This window comes from Thamnophis sirtalis, unplaced genomic scaffold, assembly GCF_051295495.1.
Source record: "Thamnophis sirtalis isolate CommonGarterSnake01/CBP01778 unplaced genomic scaffold, rThaSir2_p1.2 scaffold_6, whole genome shotgun sequence".
NCBI classification, from domain to species: domain Eukaryota; kingdom Metazoa; phylum Chordata; class Lepidosauria; order Squamata; family Natricidae; genus Thamnophis; species Thamnophis sirtalis.
This window is the reverse complement of record NW_028261386.1, coordinates 50,024,865-50,046,192: the sequence shown is the minus strand read 5'-3', so window position 1 is coordinate 50,046,192 and position 21,328 is coordinate 50,024,865. Positions and strand designations below refer to the sequence as shown.

Sequence of the window (21,328 nt, the reverse complement as noted above, 5' to 3'; positions counted from 1 at the left end):
TGATTGTTGAGGTTGTTGCCTTTTAGCTTGTTTATCCATTCGTCTAGTAGTCATACGGCTAGGTCTTTGTTCCATAACACCTTGTGCTTCTAGGGGAGAGAGATGATCCATCTTATCTGGTAGTTGTGTGGTTTGCTGTCTGTCTTGTCCTTCTTGTGGTCTTTCTCCGGGTCCAGATGGTGCAGGGTGTCCAGCCTTCAAAATATTATGATAAAAATCTCGGGCTTTCCATACGGAGTTGAGACGATATCTTTGCCTATCAAATGTAAGTATAATGCCAAATGGTGCGTCCCATCTGTACTGTATCTGACGGTTTCTAAGTTCTTCAACTAAAAAAGCATAATCTCTCCTGGCTCTTAGCATTTGAGGTGGTATCTCTTTCAAAACAGTCAGGTCTTGACCCCCAATTTGGAGCTTAGTGTTATAAGACTCTTGTAATATCGTGTTTCTGAGCTCTCTTGTAGTGAAATATATAACAATGTATCGAAGAAGCTGCTTCTGCTTTGCCACCCAAGAGTTAACACGATAAACTTTATCAATTTGCCAGTCAAACTTAGCCCCGGTCTTCCCACCAGACAATCAAAAACTTCTGAAAGAATCTGTTTCAGGTTCTCCTGTTTTTCTTCACGCAACCCCCTTACTCTTAATGCCAGTTCCATTTGCCTGTACTGTATCATAATAATTTCTTTTTCAGCATTTTCAACTTTTTGTTGCACCACCTCTGTTTTCGATGTCAAGTTGGTATTAGCTTCATTAAGATCCTCTAGACTATCTTCAATTCCGGAAACATGTTCTGTCAGTACAGTTACCAGCCCCAGCATATCATCTCTAATTTTAACAACCCTGGCATCAATTTTATCATACAACTCTTCTTTAAGTTCTTTTATCTCCTGTTTTATCTCCTGTTTTATCTCCTGTTTTATCTCCTCTTTAAAGTCTTTAAGTTTGTCTTCCACTTTAATTGTCTGGGTGTTGAGAGCCTCATTTAATTCCCTCAAGAAGAATTCTTTCGTTAGCAAATCTCCAGCAGGGGGCATGGAGAGCGGAGGCTGCGACTTTGTACTAGGTACTGGAGATGTGCTTCTGGGAGCTGAAGGGGGGGGTTCAAATTAGGATTTGGTTTTGAGGCCATTCCAAGTTTTATCTTCAGGCAATTAGTAAAACTCTACTGACCCACTGTACAGCTATGGAAAGAGGTACTGAATCTCCCCCTTTATTTTGAAGTTTTTGAGGCTCGGTAGGACTTTGCAAAAGGTTTCAGGAAATAAGCATTGTAACGAGACAGTTCAGCATATTCATCGCCATTTTAAGTGTCTCTAAATTAGCAGAATTAACGGAAGAAAGAAAGTCTTGTAAAAGTGAAACTGATTAGTAAAACTCTGCTGGCCGGCTGTGAGGCAGAGTAATAAATCACTCCTTTCCTTTGAAGTTTTAAAGCTCTGTAGAATTTAACAAGGAGATTAAGAAAATAATCATTGTTACGGAGGAATTCCGCAGGCTCGTCGCCATTTTAAATGCCTCTTTAAGTAGATAAATTAACGGAAGAAGATCTTGTAAAAAATGAAGCTAGGATTTGGATAAACAATTAAAGTCCTCGCATGCGAGCTCAACTCGTGTTAAAATCAAATAGTTCAAACTTCGATCTGAGTGGGAGGATGCTTACTTCGTACTGCACAAAGCAGTTGGAGATTCCCAGCATGGATGCCGTTCTGCCTTCGGCTGGCCCCCCTCTTTCCGCAGACACAGAAGCTGCAAAAATCAAAGGGTGTTTGCACAGCAGAACTAATCTTCTTCCCTTCTTGCCCGAAGAGTAAGAAACCTGTTAGACGTCTGATAGATGATCATCTAAACAGATAACGCGACCAGGAACTCGGGAGCAGCTATGTTAAGCTGCTTCCATCAGTAAGTGCCGCCCAGGAAGCCCCATCCATAAAATACTTGTGAAGCCTAGGGGATATATAAACATTTAATTCAAACACAATGCAATAAAATTTTCTCTTTGAATGTTTTCAAATTGATTTGGTGATTTGGTAAATTTTTGCATGTAATCTTTATGAACAAACTATTCATCACAATATTGATTCAAATTAAATCAATTTTAAAAATTGGGTCCTGACTAATTTGTATATCTTAATGTAGCTGAAACAACAATCATTAACTCAGATAAAATCTGAGACCATCATATAGAAAAAATTATCTTCAAAGTGGCCAAATAGGCTAAAAGGTAACTTAGTTGGCTAAAAAAAAGTCCGTTGACCTGTACGTATTGGGTGGAAACAACTAAAGCCTGGAAAAAAATCAAATACTAGGGACAAATAAGAGGAAAGTATAATCTTCATTTAGCTTTTGTCTTTTGGAGCTTGTGTTATTTTTTCTCCAAAGCTAGCTGACAGCAGTTTAAAGGGAAAAGTGCCACCTCAGCCAATAGTAATAGCATCATATTTAGTGAATTTAGATAGGAAGCTGCTGGTAGTTAGTTGCTATATATATTGTTTTATTAGATTCTATTATAGATTAAGATCTGAGATGTATAAACTTGTTTTGGCTTAGATATGTTTGTTTGAGAACATGGGTTTGAGGGACAAACTAGTCTCCGAGTTGATCGTGACCAAGATCAACTTCTTCATAAATCAGTTATTTCTTCTTCCTTTTTTAAAAAACTGTCATCTGGATGTTTGTTTTCACTGTTGCACATAATAAATATTTAAATGTTTGATGAAGCAGTTGTACCCACTCTAAGAAAGGGATCCATCCTTTAATACATCCTTTACTCTTTGTCATGAACAGAATTATAACTCAGACACGCCCACCCCAGCTCCGCAAAGGCAAAAAATGTTGCAATACAAACCCGTGCTCTAGTCTGCCTTAAAATGGCATTCCACAGGAACCTAACACAGTTTTAAGGTGTTCAGGAGAAGTGCTTCTTTTAATCTAAATCTAAGATTTGTTTGAAGTTAGTGAGTTTTTGTTGCAAATGAAAAGCCATTTAACATGTTCTGTAATGAATATTTTTAAAAACAGACCTTCATTCGTCCATTCTGATTGCAGGTTGTATCATTCATTCATTCATTTAATTTCAATAGACGTTCAACTCAACCAAATGACTCTAGATAGTATACAATTCTAAAATTATAATTAAAACTTCAATTAAATTAAAACAGTAAAAACATTCACAAAGATAAATACAAACAGCAACCATGATATTTAATTAACTAAAAGTAAAGTCAAGTAATGAGACCATTAATGCATTCTGAGCCCTAGACCTAGGTACATAGCTAAGTTTAAATCCTTGTAAAAGGACAAGGTTAGGGCCAGTCTAATCTCTGAGGGTAGAATATTCCATAAGGCAGGGATTACATCAGGAAAAAATCCATCTTCTAGTTCCCACCAGTTGACATTCTGGCTGATGGTATCTGCAGCATGCCTAATTTGCTAGATTGAGTTGGTTGGATGGAAACTATTGGTTTCTCATCTTATCTTGGCTAACTTCAAAAAGCATGGCAGAGGCACACCTGGTTACTATTGGAAAGTCCTCGGAGAATACTAGTGAAGTAGTCTAGAGTGGAAATAGAGAAAGCATTTCAGGAGAAAAAAAAATGGCAAACTGGCTGTGTTAAGAGTCTCTCTGAAGTCACCAAGAGTCAAACTCAGAAATTGCTAAATTGTCATGATGAACTCAATTTCCATGATTAGTGTGAAAAGTATTGCACTTTATCAACTTACTAGTTTATATGGTCTGTGTTTGCTAAGTTTTTAATTTGCTATTTTGTATTTTATTGTTCGAAATCAATTTACTGTAGACTAGGGGTTAAAGTGTGAAACTAGGAGCATGGAGACCTGAATCCTAGTCTCACTTTAGAATAGGGGCCAACTGCGTGATTTGGGACCAGATATTCAGGTCCTAAGAAGAAGGTGATGCAAATCACTTCAAAAAACATTGCCTACAATGTGGATGGACTTCTTCATGTGGTCACAAGGAGTTAAGATTAAAAGAATTAAACTAAGAAATGCTAATAATATTAAGCACTGTTTGGGGCTATAAAGGTTTAATGTGCGTTGTGTGTGCACAAAAGTCAAGCTAAACACATGCTTCAGAATCAACTGAGTTATCTTGTTTCAGGCTCTGCCCATTAGCTTTGGAAACACTCTATGCAACTTATGTTTTGGAATCTGTATCTCAGCTCAGTTTAGCAAATACTAGAGATAAGAAGAATAGGATATAACTGTCTGACTGAACATAAATATTTTACATCTTTGTTGATGTAGGTTTTGACGAACTCCATGCTTGTTCTGATCCTGGATTCCCCGAATATGGATATAAAATGCCCAGCACAGGTGTTTTCTTTGAAAGTTCAGTTGTCCGATTTCATTGCCAAGAAGGATACAGGCTTAAGGGTCCATCCCAAAAGCTTTGTGAGAGACATTTTAATGGCTCCCTAAGCTGGAAGCCAAGTGATAAACCTGTGTGCCTACAAGAAGGTAAGTCTAATTTACTGTTAGCAAATTTCATTTGTAAAAAAGCCTCCATGGTTGTACTATCTCTATGTTTCTGGTTTACGAGATTGTGCTATAATTTCTGAGAAGATTTTAAAACAATGTTTATTTTAATACTGCATATTCACAAAGAAAGAGGTGGCATCACTGAGTCAAATAAAAATATGCATTTCTTTTGACACTAAAAATCAGAATTCATTAAATACTCTGTCCACAAACAGAAGCTGATATTCCCAAAGAAGCTGTTTTAAAAATATTTGTGTATGTGACAAATGTGATATATTTTATAGCTATAAAATAGGAAAATAGTAGATTAAAGATGCAGGTGGTATACATCCAAATAAAATAGATACAAATTTAGTATTTAATTATTCTTCAGATGTTATTTATATAACTTTAAAGTTCTATTTTAATAACAGGATAATTAACTTATAATAAAGGTATATGTTAATCAGAATATAAAATCTGTTATGTGTTGCTGGAAGGTTGTAAATTTAACTTGAAGTGAAAAGGAATGGCACATACAATTGTTTTAAAACAATTATTTCTACATTAGGAATGTGTCTATGGGTGTTGTTTTCTGTGTGATTATTTCTTACATGCATTTTTTTATTATGGAATCTTTTGAGAGGAGCAGAGTTAGAGCAGGAAATTATCAATATATTATCCATGTCAGTCTAAGTACAAATAAAAATTTCAACTTCTATTAAACATTGTGTTCTGTATTAATTTGCTGTATTAATATTAGTGATGTTGCTATGATTAAAACTATAGAGAAGAAAGACTGCTTATTTACACTTATTCTGCTAAAAATGTTCAGGTTAAGTTCTGCTGATGAATTGTTTTTCAAAGTATTGAGGTAGTTTAAGGAAGTTCAGGCATTGATCTATGAGTAGAGTTCTGACCATTAATACCAGTTCAGCATGTCTCTGAGGTATGAAGGGACCCTAGAAAGGAAAGGAATTTGCTATTGGAATAAATCATATTCTGACTGAATGTGCTTTATTCCACCCGATACAAATTGATTTAGAAAAATACTACTTCATCTGTATTGTGTGATATTTTAGTTGTAAAAATGAACCTAAATATGTCACAAACAAAACTTTTTAGCATCAACCATATAAAATAAGAATAAGTATTATGTGTTTATCACATAAGCAAATTATATAGTTTGCATGTTTTAACAAAATTATTAATCATATTTTTATATGTGAAATCTTTACAAAAAAATCTGCAAGATTATTTCTAAAATGGATAGAATGGGTTCTTAAGAGTCTGTCACAATACTATCTGTAATGTGGTCATGAGTCCATATAGCTCAGCCTTGCCAGGAAATAGACCATCATTTAACCATCATGATAATGTACTGGGTCATCCTTTAGCAAACAGTTGTTTAAAAGTAGGCTGAAATACACACATTTTTTGTCTCTGTAACAAAGGAGAGAGTAAGAGTAAATAATTTGTTGGAGATGTAGAATAAAACTAGATTATTTTGTGCTCTGGATTTAACAGAGAAATTGTCTTGAAGCTTATCGTGTATAACTTGTCTTTGGAAATAGATAAAAGTGTGGAATCCTATTGATTTTGCTAAATATTTCAATTGTATTCTGTACATTCAACAGTTCTGTATTGCTGGAGGGATGGGTGGTAGCATTGTGCAAATTATTTCTTTCATTCTTGACAGACAAGGTTACTTGGGTCAAGTAGCTGGGAGGGAAGTGGGGGGGGACGACTATATTCTCTTAATCAATAAAATGTTCCACAGTTCCCTATATTTATCATCTGCATGAAATTGCTGGGTGAAGTTTTGGGGAATTCAGGCTCTGATATTAATAATATAGAGATGATACAAGCTCTTTCATTCACAGAGACAGAAGTATATAAGCATAAAATGAAAATACCATTTGCAAGTGAGTTGTCTAAGTCAGTTTATTTCTGAAATAACAGATTTGTACAGTAGTTCAGGTTGCTCTGTTCTGGTATGCTTTCTCTTTGCCACCTTCACCTGGTTTCCTATTTGCTGCCATTTTGACAAAGGCACATCTTGCACCGTTACTCAGTTTAAAATAGCTCCTTCCAGATTTGATGCATCCCACTTTATGTGAGATTTCTCTTGAAAAGAATCTGATATTTGATGCAAAAGACTGGATGACCACATTATATCTATTTTAGTTTACTTACACTAAATCTGTTTCCAGCTCAATACAAATTGTGGCTATTTGGTTTTGAAAGGATCACATGGCTTTGGGCCTGAATACTTTAAAAATCGACCTCTTAAATAGCAATTTTTCCACTTGTTCTCATTCTCATCATAGTTAAGAGCATTGCTTTAGGTCTTCTATTTGAAGCAGCATATGGTTTATAGTTACATGTTTTAATCCGTGTATGTGTGTGTGTGTGAGAGAGAGAGAGACAGAAAGAGAGAGAGAGAGAGAGAGATGGAGAGAAAGAAAGAGAGAGAACGAACTTGGTGTGTTCTAGATATAATTCATTCTTAAATGTTAGGAAAAGTTGCTCTTCAGGAAGCATTTGGTTAAGTTTATTGCTTTTATTATATTTTAGCTTTTATAAGCAATTGCTGTTTCTATCAAATCAAATTTACTATTGCAATAATTGATCAAAGCAAACATTGATTTTTAAGAAAACATGAGGTAGGAATCCTTATTTTTACCAACATAAGCATTGTCTGGTGAATTCTGCTGACCCCTGGACAGAATATGGCAGTGGCCAATATCCTTTCAGGAAAGTGGCCAGAGAGATCACACAACAATTTTCAGGCCTGTCTCAGAGGTGGGTTTCAAATCCCAGCACTACCAGTTCACTCATGCTCGCATGCGCAGAAGTGTCCAGGCAGGTGGGCGAAGCTCGGCTGATCCGGTTCGAACAGGGAGCAACCCACCTCTGGCCTGTCTGGTATATCAGCTAAAAGTGAGGGGTTTGAAAATAATCTCTACAGCACAGAGACTTGCGTATGAGCCACAGTTTCTGTCTTTCCTACACCATGTGGGTACAAATTCTGTAAAAAGAGGATAGAAAGATTCTTTCAGCAAGGTAGAAAGGAGGGAGTTAGTGAACACTTTTTCTGACAAGGATAAAGAGGTGATGAAGTTCATCATGCCATCATTCCTCAATGCTCCAAAGTCGTAACGTGAACATTTGTAATATGTGAAATATTTTTTGCAAATCATTATTCTAGATATATTGTATAATCTCTAACTGTATCATGGCACAAATTCTGGGCAAACCTATAAACTAAAAGTTTGCTTTCTGGTTTCTTCAAGCAGGAAGCCTAGAAATGGTAATGTACAATTATGAATACAAATCTGACTGGGGCAAAATAGTATCTTTAGCTAGAGTTTAAAAACACACTCTCCCATACTTGTAGACTGAATTAGTTCTTTAAATGTATTCCTGGGTTTTAAAAAATGACTCGTCTATCATTTTGCTTGCTGTTACTATCTCACATTAATCAGTATTGAGATTATGAATGTTCTGTTTACAATACAACATGCATGCAGCTGTCATTTGCAGATGTACACAAATATACATATTTATTTATTTTTCTTTTTAATGATACCATAGATACATAGAGGATGGGAGGGGGAGGGAAGGAAAGAGAGAAGGAGAGAGAGAGACTTTCCTCATGCAAAACCTCAATAATTCTGGCTTATAATTGCCAATTAACTGAGAAAAATACTTAATGCTTTGGGCAAAATTATCACTTCTTGGCTTAAATAATTTTCCTAGATTGTTGGATCCTACTCCACAAAGACCTATTATTTATTCACTGGAGAAAGGTAATAAGCAGAAATATGAAACTGAAACTAATAATTGATAAATCAGAGATAGTTCAGCAGGGAGTAAAATCTCTTGAATCCTTTTAAACAAAAACATACTACTAATTTCTTTTTAATAACTGATATTTTATAAAGAGAGAGAACAAACAAATTATCCATTGATCCATTAAAATGCAATCTTACTCTTTTTTTTAAACATTTAACTATAATTTGGTTTTTTTTACATTACTTTCAGTCTGTCTTACTATCCAAATGGCTACAATGATCAAGCATTAATTATTATTATTTTATAGTCTGTATATGCATTAGAGTAATTGTCAACATTGATAAATGAAAAAATAATAAGTTACTGATTGATTGGGACCTCTTTGTTTTATCTCATAAAAAATCAAACATGCAACTTGTATAGAAAAATATGAATGTTTCTGTAAAAATATATGAGTAAAACAATAATATTAAAGAATAACACAGGAGTAAATGATCTTAGAGCTGGTTACAATTGAAACAACCAACCAAGCTGCCAAATAAATAAATGAAAACAAGCATAGATTGACTTTTCCTGGCATGTATCTTTTTCATAAATTCTCACTACTGTAGTATCTTTTGTATATCCTACCAACTGCAACAAATTGACTTCCTGTAAGCTTATTATAGCTTCAAGCTACTTAAAAGAAACATGGGGCATACATTCAGTAAATAAATAATATTATTTCCCACACAGATTGCTGTAAATGGTCTAATTGGTGCTGCCCTTGATAACAACTAAGAAATTTCAACTAGTGGAGAATTTTGCTGTCATTTTGACAGGTCTGACTAGGTACAATGTATGTGACTTCATTATTATAGAAAATTTACTGGCTACCATGTTGGCTGTATGCAAAGTTTCATTTAATGTACTGGTTACTAGCTTAAAAACCCTGGATTAATTTAACAGTAATTTCCTCTCATTTAAACTTCACTGCTGTTTAAGAACAACTGTAGAATCCTACAAGTGGAGATGGATCAGCTTCCTCTTTATTTGTATCTTTTTGTCAGCAATTAAATAAGCTGATCTTTACAGTAATTGATTGTCAGTTTCGCATATGGCTCAATTTCATTTATTTCTTTATTTATTAATGCTATGTGTTTTTTGTTTGCTGCTTTTACATTGTTATAAGTATGTATATATGTCAAGTTTTGTTTCTTTTTTTGTAAAAATGCTTTAACCATTCTTTATTTGGGGGGGGATGGACAATAATAATAAATATATATTAGTAAAGTTGTATACTGATCCTGATACAGTATTGATAACCAAACAATAAATCACTTTTTAAAAAAATGCAAATTTCCTAATATAATGTAGGAAATGTAGCACAGTGTGGAAAACTGCAGATAGTCCTCAATTTATGACCACAATTGAGCCCAAAATTTATCAAGTTAAGTGAGACATTTGTTAAGTGAGTTTTGCCCCATTTTACGACCTTCAAACCACATTGATAAGCAAATCCCTGCAGTTGTTAAGTTGGTAACATGATTGTTAAGTGAACCTGCCTTCCCCATTGGTTTTGCTTGTAAGAAGGTTGTAAAAACTGTTCACATGACCCTATCATAACTATCATAAGTATGAATCAAGTTACTAAGAGTCTGAATTTTGATCACATAACCTTAGGGAGGCTACAACAGTTGTAAGTATGAAAAATGGTCATGTCATTTTTTCAGTGCCATTATAACTTTGAACGGTCACTAAACCAACTGTTGTAAGTCAAGGACTACTTGTATACATATAAAACTTTTTGCATTACGTTAGCCACCATTTTCAAATTTAAGATAATAATGCAACATTTTTTTATGAAGCTACAGATTGCCTTGCTCCAGCTGTTGAAGATGCAGAGATTCAGAACAAGACATACAGAACTGGAAATAAATTAATAATCAGCTGTCACGAAGGATTCCAGATCCACTTCTCTGATTTAGACAACCTGGTATCAATATGTCAAGATGATGGAACATGGGATAATCTGCCCATTTGCCAAGGTTTAGTACAGTAGAGCATCTTATAGATCTTACACTTTGAGTAATGACAGATTGGGAGGGTGGCACAAGGCTTGCATCTTAAGGATATAACAATTAACTATAGTTTCTAGTACAGCATTACCTTTATTAGAGATATTTTGCAATTAAAATGGCCAAAATGCATTTTTAATATGATTAGTCTATTGTTTGCTTCATTTGAGAGATAAAATTAAATGTTTTGTATTTTTAAATTCTTTTTAAACTTGCTGATATAAATAATTAGGTTCTCAAGTTAATTGAATCTTTTACTTCAATTAAAGAACTAATTCATTACTTAATTCAAAAATAATTAAAATCAGCATCACAAGGGATTTTACCTTATCTATTTTCTTGGTTCTGATGTCAAATAGAAACTTTCTGACACTAAGAGCAGGTTACTAATTGTTCTTGCATCTGTAATCCTAAATAAAATTTCATTGAAAGTGCTATCCTACATCTTCCAGATAATGAGCACTAAAAGAAATATATAGCATGGAATTATTATGTTCAAAATTTATTTGCCTTTGATCCCGTTCATTCATTTGCAGAAATAAGGAAATCCTGAATAAGATACAGCTGTATAATTATATGAAAGAAAGTCCATCAAACACATAAACTATGTACATCAAACACATAAACTATGTACAAACTATTTTTTTTTTCAGGGGAAATAAGCTTTTTTATTGAATTCCATCTCTCTTGCTTTTATGATTTTTAACCAATAAACATCCATAACAATAACATCTTTTTTAATTTAATTTTATTTTGGTGGCACACATTCCCATATCAGCAAAGGACAGCTCACAATATAAATAACAAAACACAAATGCAATAAAATAAAAATATAATGAGAGAAATAAACATAAACCTCAAATACAATGAGAGAAATAAACATTAAACTAAAAAATAGTGTTAATAAATACACCAAAATAGTAAAATATATAGAAACTGTGAACCTTTCCAATAAAACAAATAGGGTAAAATAGATTTTTAAAAGTGTTTAAAACGTTTTTAAAGAAAATGATGGTTCTTCTGAACTACATTTATGCCATATCATGCCACAATAATTTGTCTGTCTGATATTAGCTAGGTAAGCACTGTAGCATTTACTCCACTTACTCTATTTGTTTTGGTATAAGGTATATTTAGATTTTTGGGGGGGGGAGTATTCCAGCGTATAATAATTTTTTATCCTATGAATTGTTATTTATGAATTGGTATTATGGATACATTTGATTTGAAGATCAGAAAACAATGGGTTTTAAATCTTAAATTTTTGAGGTGGGGAATAATAAGGAAGTTCTTAATTTTCTTTTCTCATGAATCATGGGTATATAAGTTGCAATTTGACTACAACTATTTCAAATGTTACATTTACTTTAGGTGTATACTTCAGATTCAGTTACATAACTTTATTGTGTCTACCACAGAATGCATACCTTGTTATAAAATTATAATGTTCTTGTAACTTTTCCCTACAATGTTAAGTATCTCAATACTTAAATATCTCAAATGACTTACCTCAGAGGGAGAAAATTGATCAGCTTTCCAGTTTTTGTGTTTAACTCTTTCATAGTGCCATACACTAAATAAATAAATAAACCTTTTGTAGTTTCTCTATAATTTTTTTAAAAATTTAATTGTGGAGCTTTATTAGTAATTTTCTTTACAATGATGCGACAGCAAATGTGAAATACAGTCACATTTACAAGCAGGAGACCCTATACCATTTCAGACAAATGGTTGTCCAATGTCTTCTTAAAAAATCCAGACATGGAATACCCACAACTTCTGAAGGCAAGCCATTCCACTGATTAATTGTGCTAACTATAAGGAAGTTTCTTCTTAATTCTATCTTTCTTCTCTCCTTTATTAGTGTCGATCCATTGCTTCTGATTCTGCCTTCAAGTGTACTTAATTTTCAAATTATTTTCTTTTATTATTATTATTATTAATTAATATCTGTTAAATTTGTCTGCCACCCATCTCACCACAAGGTGAACAAGGTTAAAAGCAATAAAACTATATAAACATATATTTAGTAGGAATAAAATTATAAATTATGGTAAAAAGAGGGGGAAGGGGGGGAAGAGAGCCTTTAGGGAGTAAGATCTGCTATTAGTCCATCAACCATCTGGTTCACCGACAAAAGGGCGAACGACAAAACCATGCCTGACTAAACCGCGTCGCTGATGTCATCAACAGGGCGACAACAGCGCGGAGACAGAAGCACGCTGTAAACCCTAACCCTAAACTTAACCCCTAAGCCTAAACCTAACCCTAACCCTTAACCTAACCCTAAACCTAACCCTAAACCTAACCCTTAACCTAACCCTAAACCTAATCCTAAACCTAATCCTAACCCTTAACCTAACCCTAAACCTAACCCTAACCCTTAACCTAACCCTAAACCTAACCCTAAACCTAACCCTAAACCTGACCCTTACCTTAAGTGGAATCGGCTTTCTTTCAAAGCGCTATTTAAAGCGCCCTTCTTTCTCCGTGCTGGCTGTTGTTGCCCTGTTGATGACATCAGCGACGCGGTTTAGTCGGGCACGGTTTTGTCGTTCGCCCTTTTGACGGGTCACGAACCATCTTCAGCATGACACTCCTCTATTGGGCCCAAAGCCAACTAGTGCACAGCAAGGTCTTCAGGCCTTTACGGAAGATCAGGAAGGAGGGAGCGATCTTACTCCAAGAGGGTAAAATGTTCCAAATGGCAAGAGCTATGGCAGAGAAGGATGTTCTGGACCCTACCAGCCAGAATTCCTTAAGTTACAGGATTCACAGTATGTCCCATCTGCTATTGCAGGGAGAGTGGGCCCATCCCATTGGAATGAAATAATTCCTCAGTTATCCTGGTGCATGCCATGTGGGGCTTTCTAATAATCCCTAACAAAATCTAAGTATTTCTCCATTCCTGTGTGTTTAATTATTCTATTGAACCATCAAGAACTACTTTCTTAAATAGTTGAAGCCAATCTTCAACACTTCGGAGGAGTTAAGATGTTTTGCCTGGTATGCATCGCTCTGTATTATCCTAAATTACAAACTTCATTGGCAGATTAGCAAAGATTCAGATCTCTATTTTTTATGTAGGGAATGCTATATAAGCAGTGGGGTGATGTAGGGTCAATTGCTGGGGTGGAATCAGAAAGTGTGGCTGCTGCTCCATTTAACCAATTTTACTTCCTCACAAGTTTATTTTATCTCTAGATTTTTTCTGGTTTCAGGAAAAAAAATCCCTACTTATTGCAGAACTGCTTTTAACTGAATCAGTGGATAGGTAGGTTAACCATCCTTTCTAGTCCACTAACACTTTCTGCAATTGAATCCCCTCTTCTCTCATATTAGTAGCATAATAGTAAAAATGGAAAGTTGATAAACTCTGGTTACTTTTGAAATGTGTTGTAACACCAAGGTGTTATGCATTATTTAACTATGAGTAAATATTGTGGTATAGAGTTAGCAAGATTTAGCATTGGCTATAGCTTCCTTCCACAATTTTTCTGAATGAATGCGTAGTTTTGAAAGAGAGGTGGTGCTATAGTTCTTGCTAATACTGTATAAAATGTAGGCATGTTAAATAGCCATTTGCTAGAGTACAATTTATGAAACAGATGCCATTTTAATGGATCTGCTGGGCCTCAAACTTTCAGCTGTTGCAACATATCCTGGTCTTACGATTGCAATTTAGTACCTGTCAGTTATAACGATTATAGTATCCCATGGTCACATGATTGCCATTTGACATTTCACAGTTGGCTTATGATAAGCAAAGTCAGTGGGGATGGAGAAATTGGTAGGATATTGTAAATTGCATGACTGTAGCCTGAATTGATGTCTTAAGTTAGATATGGTCACATGAAATTTCATTTTCTGACCGCATTGCTTAATGATGGAATAGTTGATTCCAATTATGGTTGGTAAGTAAGGATTACACATAGTCCTTGTCCTACAACTATTCATTTAGTGACCATTCAAAGTTACAACAGTATTGAAAAAACATGATTTAAGACATTTTCACATGACCATTGCACTTCCCATGGTCACATGATCAAAATGTGGATGCTTGCAACTGGCAAGTGTTAATGATGGTTGCGGTGTCCCAGGATCATGTGATCATTTTCTGTGACCTTCTGACAAGCAGTCAATGGGGAAACCAGATTCACTTAACAACTATATTACTATTTATATTTATATTCTATTTATTAAATTTATAGGCTAACTTGACAACTGCAGTGATTCACTTAACAATTGTGGTAAGAAAGGTGATAAAATGGGGCAATAGCAATAGCAATAGCAGTAGACTTATATACCGCTTCATAGGCCTTTCAGGCCTCTCTAAGCGGTTTACAGAGAGTCAGCATATTGCCCCCAACAATCTGGGTCCTCATTTTACCCACCTCGGAAGGATGGAAGGCTGAGTCAACCCTGAGCCGGTGAGATTTGAACCGCTGACCTGCTGATCTAGCAGTAGCCTGCAGTGCTGCTTTTAACCACTGCGCCACCTTGGCAAAACTCACTTAACAAGTGTCTTGCTTAGCAATGGAAATTTGGGACTCAATTGTTGCCATAAATTGAGGGCTACCTGTATAGAGTTATAAAAAAATCTATATCAGGACAACCAGACTGATATTGCTACACTATCATGATCAATGTAAAATTCTGATCTGGAAGTTTGTTCTTTTGCGAGAAGGATTATCTTTTCACACTAGAATAAAATTATGGTCCTTTGCAGAAAACTATCAGTGCACTTTGTTGTACAAATAGGAAACTATATGAAAATCCTTCAACAGATTATAATTAGAGTAAATATCTGTATTCTCTCATCATGTAAGAAAGCTGTAAGTTAGATGAGAGAGTCTTCATTTTAACATTTTTATTAAGATAAAATACAAAAAACAAAAGTAAATAGGAAAACACAGTGGGAAGGAAAGGGGGAGAGAAAAGTGAGGAGAAACTGAGGAAAGAAAAGAAATATTGACTTCCAACTTTCTCTGTTGCAGTAAAAAAAGCATTAACACGAAACCACAACTTTTCCGCCCATAATAACATAAACTAGCCATAATAATTATATAAACTACCATTATAATTATATAAACTAGCCATTTCTATAAAAACATACCAGTCTAGATGAGAGTGTCTTGTAGATAGATACTATAAAGTAGCTTGCCTTTTTTTTATTCCCTACAAACTGCAGACTCATTATCCACCCAATGCGTTCGTTAAAAAATACAAAACCATAAGAAGCATGGGGATTAACACATATTTTTCCACAAATTTGCAAGATCTGAGTATTAGTGGGTAACTAAGAGGAAATATTTCCTCAGATAGCAACAGGCTATCTGTTGAGATTATCTTGTTGAGATTATTGATATTTGGATGAGAGATCATAGGCAATATCAGGGCTGTACACTGGGAATCTATGGAAGATACCCTAGAAATAAACTATGCCTATCCTGATGCAAAGAAAAATTCATGGTTATGTCCATAGGAGTCAAGATTGATTCAATAAATACATTTTAGGAGGAACAAATTGTACATTTGTAAGTCAGTCAGTTTAGAATGCTTTTGTCTAATTTTCCTACTAAATGCAAAGCTTCTGCTCAAGTAGAATTGTGGTAAGCTATAACTTTTGTATGGCCTTAAATAATTTTAAGTGGAATTAAGAGAGAACTATTTCTACAGCAACTTTTATCAATTTAAAGATACAACTATGTAGTTTGACATTATTCCCATTAGAAAGAGATTAAAAGAGAGCAATGATTTATTTTCATATGCTGTCTTATAGTATATCCATTATATAAATTAAAAACACAACCCAAACAACATGACTGCCCAGGTTAAAGTAACATTCTGGATATATTTTTTAAAAGGTTCCAGGGCCACCCTAACCGCCAGTTTGGGAACAAAGCCAAGTCTTAAGGAAATTAATTTTATTTATTGTAGAGAATTTATGTAGCCACCTACTCGCTCACAGCACTTCTAAGCAGCTTACAGACAATACAAACACAATATAAAAAATAATAATAAATAAATAATTCCCCCTCCCCCTCCCCAGTAACAACACACACTCAAATCAGCCATTTAATGGGCTCCATCCCACTCTCAGTTCCCTAGTCTTGCTGGCAAAATCACATCTTTAGGGTCTTATGAAAAAGTGTCAGAGTGGGGGCCAATCTAATTTCTGGAGGGTTAATGTCCCTTGATTGCATCATGTGATGTGTTGTGACATTTTTTTGCCTTTACAGAGCCAGGGTAGGCGCAGCTTGTGCATGACACATCTGGGCCATGAACCGCCAGTTTGACAGCATACTGTAGCATAATAAACTTCTATTATTCTCATCTATGACAAATGGACAGCCAGGGAATTCTGCAATAACTGGCATGCTTGAAAAGTTAAGAGAAAAGTTAAGGGAACTGTTATTAATTCTTAGTCTTTATTTTGCAAAATAAATAACACTTATAAAAACAATACCAGGAAAAGGCACAACTGACAACCTGGCATCTTAGATATTTTTCATAAACTCCCCTTTGAAATATCCTCAGTGAGAATTCCTTTTCAGAAAAAGTTAAAAGTTCAAGCTAGGCATCTTGTTGGTTTCTATGTGAGAGTATTTGTTCTATAACTAAGCTTTTATTAAAATTATTTTAATATTAAAATATGTTGATAGAAACAATTACAGATTGATTCAGAACTATGCTTTCATGAATTTTTGAATATTTTATTGTAGTTTTATTTAGCATCTAAAGAAAGGTAAGAATAAACCCAGTCTGCCAGGAAAGTCTTCTGTTCACATAACTTTCACTTTGATAACACTGGAGATTTCCTGTTGGAGAAGTAATGAGTAACTGGAAAGCTTCTGTATTGACTATCAGAACCATTGCAACTGGTTAAAATAGATTAAAATCCATTTATTTATGTCTATATTTTAATAATACTAATAACAGTAAATAAAACATTAACATAACAGTTTCAAAGGAAAGGAATAATTCTTTCAAATAATTTCTGTTTTTTTTTTAAATTTAGATGTCTAAGGCCACCAAGCTCAGTGATGATTGGGAAACCTCAGAAATCTAAATGAAAAACAAAACAAAGAATGTAGAAAATCGTACATCAAAATAATTCTATGTTGAATTTAGTACTTTTGTTATGAAGTGTATGCTGAACAATTAGAAGTTGTGATGTAGCATATTTGGTGGGAGCGAGGGAACGACTCAGCTGAAGTAATAATTTGCTGTTCAGATGAAGGAATATATATATTTATTAAATTTATTGCTAAGTAGCTATTTTAAAAAACAAATACCTCATAATAAGACACCTCCTTCTTCTTAATTTGCAGGTTGCCTGAGACCACTGCTGCTTCCTCATAGTTTCACTAATATATCTCAGTTCGAGTCTTCCTTCCCAGTAGGATCAATGATATATTTTCAGTGTTTTCCGGGATATAAACTAGAAGGTGCAGAGTTCCTTGAGTGCATGTATAATCTTATCTGGTCAGATAGTCCACCTAGTTGCCTTGATGTGGAAGGTAAAACATCTTCTATGTTCAGACAAATACTGGTAAAATCTCAGTACAGTTGTACTTGGTCTAGTAACTTTTTACTTGATCTTCATCTTTTTTTTCAGTACACAAACAATGTGTTTTACAGATAAATTATATACAGTATGTGTCTGCTTAGAATTAAGTCTTGCATTCAGTTCAATAAATAAAAAAATCAGGCAAAATTATTGTAAGTATGTACATATTCATTATTAAAAATAATTATAGGTTGTTTAATATTGTGTAAAACTATTTGCTTACAATATGCATTAATTACATGCATATTGCATGAAATAATTGATTAATGAAAGGAAAATAGAGATGTTGTATGTCTGTGAAACTAAAAGAAAGCAGGACATGATACATATCTCAATGAAAGTAGTCTGATTTTGTGGAATAGAGTTGATAAATAAGTGCAGGAAAGCTAAGGTTTAGGTTTGATTGAATGAAAGGATAAAGTCATTGTCAGAAAGTATGAATTGATGTAATCCCAATTATAATGGGGCACATATTGAAGTAAAAAATCATAGATTGATTATAGTAACCAACATGTGGATATACAAGAATCACAGGTGAATTTTGGGAAACACTGTGCAAAATTCTGAATGAGTGTCATTAAGCAGCGGGGGGGATTATTCTGCTGGAGATATGAATGGGTAGGCAGGTTTAAAACAAGAAAGTAGGGGGAAATGATGATTGGGGCATTCAGAGATCCAAGAACAAACTAGAATAGTGATTCTTTGGTTAGTATTTGCTTAGAAAAAGCATGTTAGTTTCAAATATGAGTCTATTCATATGTATTCATGGGGAATAAGAATAAATGTAAAAGCACAATTTATTGAATTAATTATTATAAAAGCCTGAGAGAATTAGTAAAGGATACAAAGATGATTAATTCTTCTGAATATAGATAGACCATTATATGCTAGTGTCAGGAATGGATATTGGGAAAAATAGATGAAAAAGGCAAATAATTCAAATAATGTAGAGAGAAACTAGGAAGTCACAGTATGTATTAGAAAAAAGTATTAGAAAATAGGTTAATGGAAACACGAGGAAAGAAGATGTGAAAACTTTTTGGAACAAAGTTAAAAGAAATGTGTTACAGAATTCCATAGAAATAGGTGGTCAAAAATGTTTGTTCCTAATCACAACAGTACCAAAATTATAAAACATGCATTATGGCTCCACAACTCCAGTTCTATCCTTTCATTTCATTATGTCATCACAATGTGTTATGTCATCATAAGAAAAAAGGAAATTGTGTTACAACACATGTTTCATCATTTACCTACCCTCTTCCTACAGAATAGGTGGCTAGGTACCCTTGCATAAGTTGATGAGTAGGAGTAGTGATAATATTTGTGATGATATTATCATGTGAATTCTGTGACATATTTTCTTGGGTCAGATGTTCAGATGCAAGTTTATAATATCATTTGTATGAGTATTCATTGAATGTGTATCATTTTGGTATCATCTTGATTTTTTGATTGATTCCCTTTCTTTCAAAATAATTCTTAGTATAAATAAAAAATAACACAGCCCTCTTTTCATTCTGCTCCTTAATTTGTATAATAGTCCCTTTTTAGAGGATCATACAGATAATTCACTTCTGGCCTTGAAAAAGCTTTAAATTTTAATCAGGCTTTTAAATGAAATTCACATATACATCTATCCATCATGCTATTCATTTTCAGGGTAAGCAGTGTTATGCAAGGGGGCAGAAAAGAATAAGAAATAGTAAACTGAAGTATTTGAAGGCACAAGATAAGAAAAGGTAATGCAACTAACTAGTTTATATTTACACTGCTCATTATGCCTTTTGTATCTTCTGTCATCTGCAAATCATCCTTGCTTCCACCACATTCATAGATCACTTTCATATGCTGCTTTTTCTTTAAATTTTTCATCTCTGTCTTTTTGAAGATCTCACAAACTCTCTTCATCCATAGCTTTCTCATTCTTCTGGTTCCTCCTCTTATTTATTTAATGATACCCTCATTAGTAAAATGGTACATTTAGACTAGAAGATGCAACTGTTAAATGGATTCATAATTGAATGACTACACCCAGAGAATATTCATAAATGGCTTTGCATCAGCTTCAAGAGTAGTACTGTGGAGTGCCATGTGCTTTGTCCCGGTTTCTGCACTAGTCAACATTTTTAATAGCATGCATTACAAAAAAAACTTACAAGTTTAATCAATTGTGGTCAAGCCCCATTGGACACACTGTTTCTAGTTCTAGACATAGCAGTTTAAGAAGACATTGTTGAACAGGAGCAAGTTCAAAGAAAGGGTAACAAGGTGAACCGAGAATTAGAAATCTTGTCCTGTGTGGAATGGTTCAGCAAACCTGATATGCTTTTCTGCAGAAGAAAATGTTGAAGAGAAATATAGTAGCAGTCTTCAGATATCCACAGGATTATCATGTAGAGAAGGAAGTGAGTATTTGGTCAGAAGGCAGGACCTGAAACGATAAGTTCTAACAGCAGGGAAGTTGATCCAGTTTAGATGTTTCCTGATTGCAAGAGCTATCAACCAGTGGGACAGGTTGCTTGGTGATGCCATATGTTGCATTTTATTGCAGATCTTTAAATAGAGATGAGATAAACATCTCTGCAAAATATTTTAGCAGATTCTGCACTTGAGAAGGTTACCCTATTTGACCTCTCCATTTTCCTGCAGCTCGGCGGGAGAGGCTACAACAGGATTTAGTCACAGCCTGATTGGTCTAGAGACTGAGGGAATTTTCTTAAAGTCACCATCCTTCTCTATTGGCTCCCAGTTTCCTCTCAGTCTCCTGGTCTAAGCACTGTTTTTGGCTTCTTGAGATACTAATAATTGTTATTTAATTGTTATTTAATTCAATTAATTGGATATTCTAAATTGCTAAATTATCAGACTGCCGGCCACCGAGGCTGCTAGTCAGTCTCATGAGGCAGGGCTCCCGGTCCTTGCCTCTGGGCCGAAGGGGCTTGTCCGACTCCTGGGCGTGCAGGTGTGACAAGCTCCTATCGCAGCTGAGTTTTGCTAGAGGCTTAAAGCGACTGGAGGACAGCCACGTCGCTGGGATTATCCCAGACGCACCCTAAAGCCACTGCTCCTTAATAGCTTGCCATGGCGGAGGAATTTGGGTGCATCATTACAGCCTCTAAAACAAGTGACTTTGGGTGGCAAACAATCATAAAAACAATTAAAATAGTTAAAACATAGTACAAAAACCCTTAAACACAAATAGCAACCAAGAGATACTATAATTTGTCAGCTTCAACATAGCCAGAAAACTGTCCTTCCCACATTCAGAACCCTAGGCCTGGGCAGATACGTAGCTACATCTTCAAAGCCTTCTGAAAGACCATCAGGGATGGGACATCCTAATCCCAGGAGGAAGAATATTCTAGAAGGCATGCAGAAAAGCCACACCTCCTGGTCTCTGCAGCCATCATTCCTTGGC

General features: G+C 34.7%; 1 protein-coding gene across 5 annotated transcripts in view; it reads left to right on the top strand.

Moving 5' to 3' along the window:
- Positions 1 to 21,328, top strand: part of SUSD4 (sushi domain containing 4) — an 83,702-nt gene that overhangs the window by 41,888 nt on the left and 20,486 nt on the right. For 3 of the 5 annotated variants that reach the window (XM_087717833.1, XM_087717834.1, XM_087717835.1), the window contains 3 exons: positions 4,267 to 4,479; positions 10,125 to 10,304; positions 17,669 to 17,857. In XM_087717833.1, coding sequence (XP_087573959.1) covers positions 4,267 to 4,479; positions 10,125 to 10,304; positions 17,669 to 17,857 — 582 coding nt within the window. The remainder of the gene's footprint in view (positions 1 to 4,266; positions 4,480 to 10,124; positions 10,305 to 17,668; positions 17,858 to 21,328) is intronic. The other 2 variants (XM_014074467.2, XM_014074470.2) reach the window with 2 other exon arrangements.